The following is a 4,420-nucleotide window of genomic DNA, read 5'->3' as shown; positions in this document are numbered from 1 at the left end:
TTTACATGCTGCAGCTCTTGCCTGGTGAGTCCTGAGGTGGGGAATGTTTTTCTTTATGCAGTTCCCTGTCCTTCCCTTGGGGACGTGTCCGTCTGACCTTGGAGACAGATTTACAGGGAGAGTTGGGATTTGATTGTTCACTGTGTGTCAGGGAGGGCTGAATAAACAAACAGAGCCCGGGAGATTTGCAATGTCATCAGTGATGTCATTTTGTGGCACTCGTGTGCTGTGGTTTGTGGCTTCCTTCTGATGACTGGGACTCTGTTCTGTGCCGCTGAATGTCCATCAGTCCTTGTGTTGCACTCAGGAATGCTGAGGGAGCTGCTGATGTCCTGGGGAGGTCACTCTGCAAGAGTTGGGAAAGGTCCTATTGCCTAGGAGCAGGTTCTGATGGATGAAAGGGAGCTCATCCCCTTGTGTCTTCAGCGGGGTGAAGTGACAGCATCTGGAAAACGCGAGGCTGGTCAGGCTGAACTTGTTCCATTTTTATGGTCCATTTGGATTTCTCTACTTTACATGACAATGTACTCAGCCAGTTAAAGTGTACTTCTTGACCTCATTCAGAAATCAAAAAAACAAACAACACAACTGGCCTGATCCCTTTTCCCCCCAGGTCGTTCTCTGATACGACTTCACTTATTCCTCATTCGAGGCATGAGGTATAATTTGTACATCTTTATATTTTGTTTCTGTGAGTAAAACCCAATATTTACTAACTGATGCTCAGCCAGCTCCTTCTCCCTTCTCTGTCTTGATTTGAGCATTTCTTTGTAGAATCCTCTGATTCCATGTCCTGCTCTTGACTTTCTTCCCTTCTCAGTTTGGCAGCTGCTTTTAAGCGTGAGTGGGTATTTGGGAGGATTGGCATGGAAGGTTCATATCAGGGAGGGCAGAATACACAACCAAACCATTGGAGCAGTGCAATGTCATCAGTGAGGTCATTGCCTGACATTTATGTGCTCTGGTTCGTGGATGTGTTTTGAAGAGGGGCCTCATTCCCTCCCAGCCCTGCCAGGCTGCTCCGGGATTTGCAGATGTGCTGGCAGTGTTGCCGCTGCCCTCATGTTTCATCCCTCCCCATACAGATCCCACCTGCCCAAGCTTGACACAAGACCTGACCTTTCCTGTTGAGTGTTCTCTGTGGGTGTCTTGGTGCTCCTGTGACTTTGAAAGTTTTGATATCTGGGGCATTTTGGATTTTTACACGGGCTGTGTGCCAAAACCGGAGGCCACTTGTGACTGTGAGAAAGAGGATTTGGAGGCCACCCAGGATTGTTGGTGGGCATTGCATGATCCTCCAAAACAACCCAGGCAAGTCCAGATTGTGTATGTGCCCAGCTTGGACACCTGAGAAATGTCTGAAGGGACAGACCTGGAGGCTTGTGGTCAGTGTCCCGAAGTCCTGACGGCAGCATGTCCCCAGTTCTGGATCCTTTTGGCCAACATAGAAAACCTGACAGGTGCTGGACATCTGCCGGGGTTCTGTAAAGGGCAGAATGGAGTTCTGCCAGGTGTTGTTTGTTGGGCAGAGTCATCCTGGGTAGGAAGGAACGTCTGGGTACCAGTTGGAACAATTGTTTTTGTCTCTGCAAAAGCTGTTTGTTTTGCGGTTGTGGTTTAGAAGAAATGGAGCAGGATGTGTCCCTGTGTGGGAAACGGGACCCGAAGTATCCAGGTTGGGATTGGGAAAAGCGTTATGACTGAGGAGGGAGAAGTGGCTTTTGCCATCTGCTCATCACTGGTGAGGTCCCACGTGAGGTGTTGTGGGCAGTTCTGGCCTCTCCAGTGAGAAAATGAAGTAGATTTAGTGAATCCAGACGGGTTCAGGACAGCAAGACACCCAAGAGTTGGGAGAGCCATTCCTAGAGGATAGGCTGAGACAGCTGGGACTGACAGTGGACAAGGATGGATGGGGGGTGTGATCAGTGTGTGCAAATCCCTGATGGCAGGGAGTGAAGTGAAGGAGCCTGGCTATTCATAGCAGTGCTCCCGTGCAGGGCAAGAGAGCAAGGGCAGAAGTGAAAACAAATAGAATTTCCTGGGCAGTGTTTCATTGTGAGGATGGCCCGAGTGTGGAAGAAATGCTGGAGTGTTTGTCCTGAGAGATGGAAGACTGAACTGTCCATGGTGCTGGAAATCCTGCCCTTGATGACTCTGTTTGAGCAGGGCAGTGGAAGCACATGCACTCCAGATTTCCTGCCCAAGTGGTTGATGCAGTTCCTCAGTTGGCTTGAATGGCCTGAGTTGAAATTCTGGAAAGTTGGATTTTGGGATTTTAGTCTACAGTAATGCATGTGGGTCAAGATGGAGGATTTTGGGTGTTGTCTAAGTCCTTCAACTACTTCTCCGTTCTTCTTCATGGGTTTAGGTGGTTTTCAGTAGTTGGTTGATGGAGCCTGTTTTGTAGACTTCAGGTAGTCAGTTATTGGGTATAAAGGGAAAATAATTTAGGTAGCATTTCATAATTACAGAGATTGTCCTTGAAAAGACCTTGTAGAGTTAGAGAGGTAAGCCATTTTACTACATTTCTCTAGCTTGCTAGTAGGAGCTAATGTCTAGTGAGTCTGTAAATAGAGAAGATATAGTAACCAACCAAGTTCGAACTCAACCTCTGGATTTCCCGTGTATTCTTCATCCTGATCTTGGTAGAGAGAAAAAGAAGCCAGAACTGTCACAGATCTGCTGCTGCTAAGACAGTTTATCTAGTGTGCACTGGCATGGAAAGGCTCTACCAGAGCTGTACCTGAGAGAGCATTAACGTGTCCAAGGCTTTGGTGTACCAGAGATGTGTGTGACAGATTCTGCAAGGTGTTCCCTCCTCTGCTTCCCATGCCAGACTCTGTTATTAGTTGTCTTGACATATTTGTGAGGGAAAATGTTGTCGGTCCATTTTACGTACCCCAATGTCCTGTTGAGCAATGGAATGTACTCATGAGGGTGCGAGACTATTTGATTTAAAAAAGAACAGGAGGCGTGTCAGGCTTTGATGCAGGAGAAGTTTATTGAGGCAAAGGAATGAAGAGGCAGGAGAAAGAAGTGGAAGGAATCGAGTGCAAGGTGCAAGTAGAGGGACCATCAGCTGAGGATATTTTGTTGCAGGAGTTGTTGCAGAATCCCAAGCTGGTGGCGTCAGGAGTGGTGCTGAGATCCCTTAGCAGATGTAGCCGCCCCTTCTGCCGTAGCAGCCCAGGCCTCCCAGGCCGTAGCCAAATCCACAGCCATAGCCAAGGCCGTAGCCAAAGCCACCAAATCCCCCAGAGATGGGCTGTCCCTGCACACTGAGTTCAGTGCCCACAGCAGCCGAGGAGGTGGATCCGACGACGGTGCTCTGGGGGAAGGAGGTCATGATGGGTCCTGGCAGGGTGACCAGCACAGGGGCAGGGTCAATGACAACACGGGAAGCCTGGCATTGCAGGGCACAGGGCTCGTTGCAGCTGTTGGCCAGCGGGGTGGGTCCGCAGGGACTGCAGATGTTGTTGCAGGCCATGGGTGTGGTGTGGAGGGTCCCTGGAAGAAAGACAGAGGGAGAGAAGCAGGGCACGGTCATGGGGATGCGGGAACTGATGGAGCGTACAGGCTGTTGTGGGACTGTGGGAGGGAGTGAGGGCTACTGAGGCTGGGGCTGAGCGTGCATGAAGGGAAGGGCCAGGGGTGCAGGAGTAGGAGGGTCAGGGGTTTGAGACTCACCTTGTTGTCAGCAGGAGCAGGAGGAGAAGGCGTCAGGAAAGTGTGTGAGGGAGAGAGGCTCTGGGCCGGCTTTTATGCTGCTCCTGGAGGGGCGGGACAGCCTTGTCCCATGACCTTGGGGCATTTTACATGCTGCAGCTCTTGCTTGGTGAGTCCTGAGGTGGGGAATGTTTTTCTTTATGCAGTTCCGTGTCCTTCCCTTGGGGACGTGTCCGTCTGACCTTGGAGACAGCTTTAAAGGGAGAGTTGGGATTTGATTGTTCACTGTGTGTCAGGGAGGGCCGAATAAACAAACAGAGCCCGGGAGATTTGCAATGTCATCAGTGATGTCATTTTGTGGCACTCGTGTGCTGTGGTTTGTGGCTTCCTTCTGATGACTGGGACTCTGTTCTGTGCCGCTGAATGTCCATCAGTCCTTGTGTTGCACTCAGGAATGCTGAGGGAGCTGCTGATGTCCTGGGGAGGTCACTCTGCAAGAGTTGGGAAAGGTCCTATTGCCTAGGAGCAGGTTCTGATGGATGAAAGGGAGCTCATCCCCTTGTGTCTTCAGTGGGGTGAAGTGACAGCATCTGGAAAACGCGAGGCTGGTCAGGCTGAACTTGTTCCATTTTTATGGTCCATTTGGATTTCTCTACTTTACATGACAATGTACTCAGCCAGTTAAAGTGTACTTCTTGACCTCATTCAGAAATCAAAAAAACAAACAACACAACTGGCCTGATCCCTTTTTCCC

At 50.0% G+C, this 4,420-nt stretch overlaps 1 protein-coding gene across 1 annotated transcript; it reads right to left on the bottom strand.

Annotated features, from left to right (window-relative positions):
• Positions 1–3,151: 3,151 nt before the first annotated feature.
• On the bottom strand, positions 3,152–3,487 carry LOC136300740 (feather keratin-like). The gene has a single exon (XM_066203334.1). It carries the CDS (start codon positions 3,485–3,487, stop codon positions 3,152–3,154), a length of 336 nt encoding a protein of 111 aa, XP_066059431.1.
• Positions 3,488–4,420: the final 933 nt, after the last annotated feature.

This window comes from Chamaea fasciata, unplaced genomic scaffold (genome assembly GCF_029207755.1).
Source record: "Chamaea fasciata isolate MVZ Bird 193981 ecotype frontalis unplaced genomic scaffold, bChaFas1.0.hap1 SCAF_1, whole genome shotgun sequence".
NCBI classification, from domain to species: Eukaryota; Metazoa; Chordata; class Aves; order Passeriformes; family Sylviidae; genus Chamaea; species Chamaea fasciata.
Note: the sequence above shows the minus strand (reverse complement) of the source record. Positions and strands in the feature narration are given on the sequence as shown.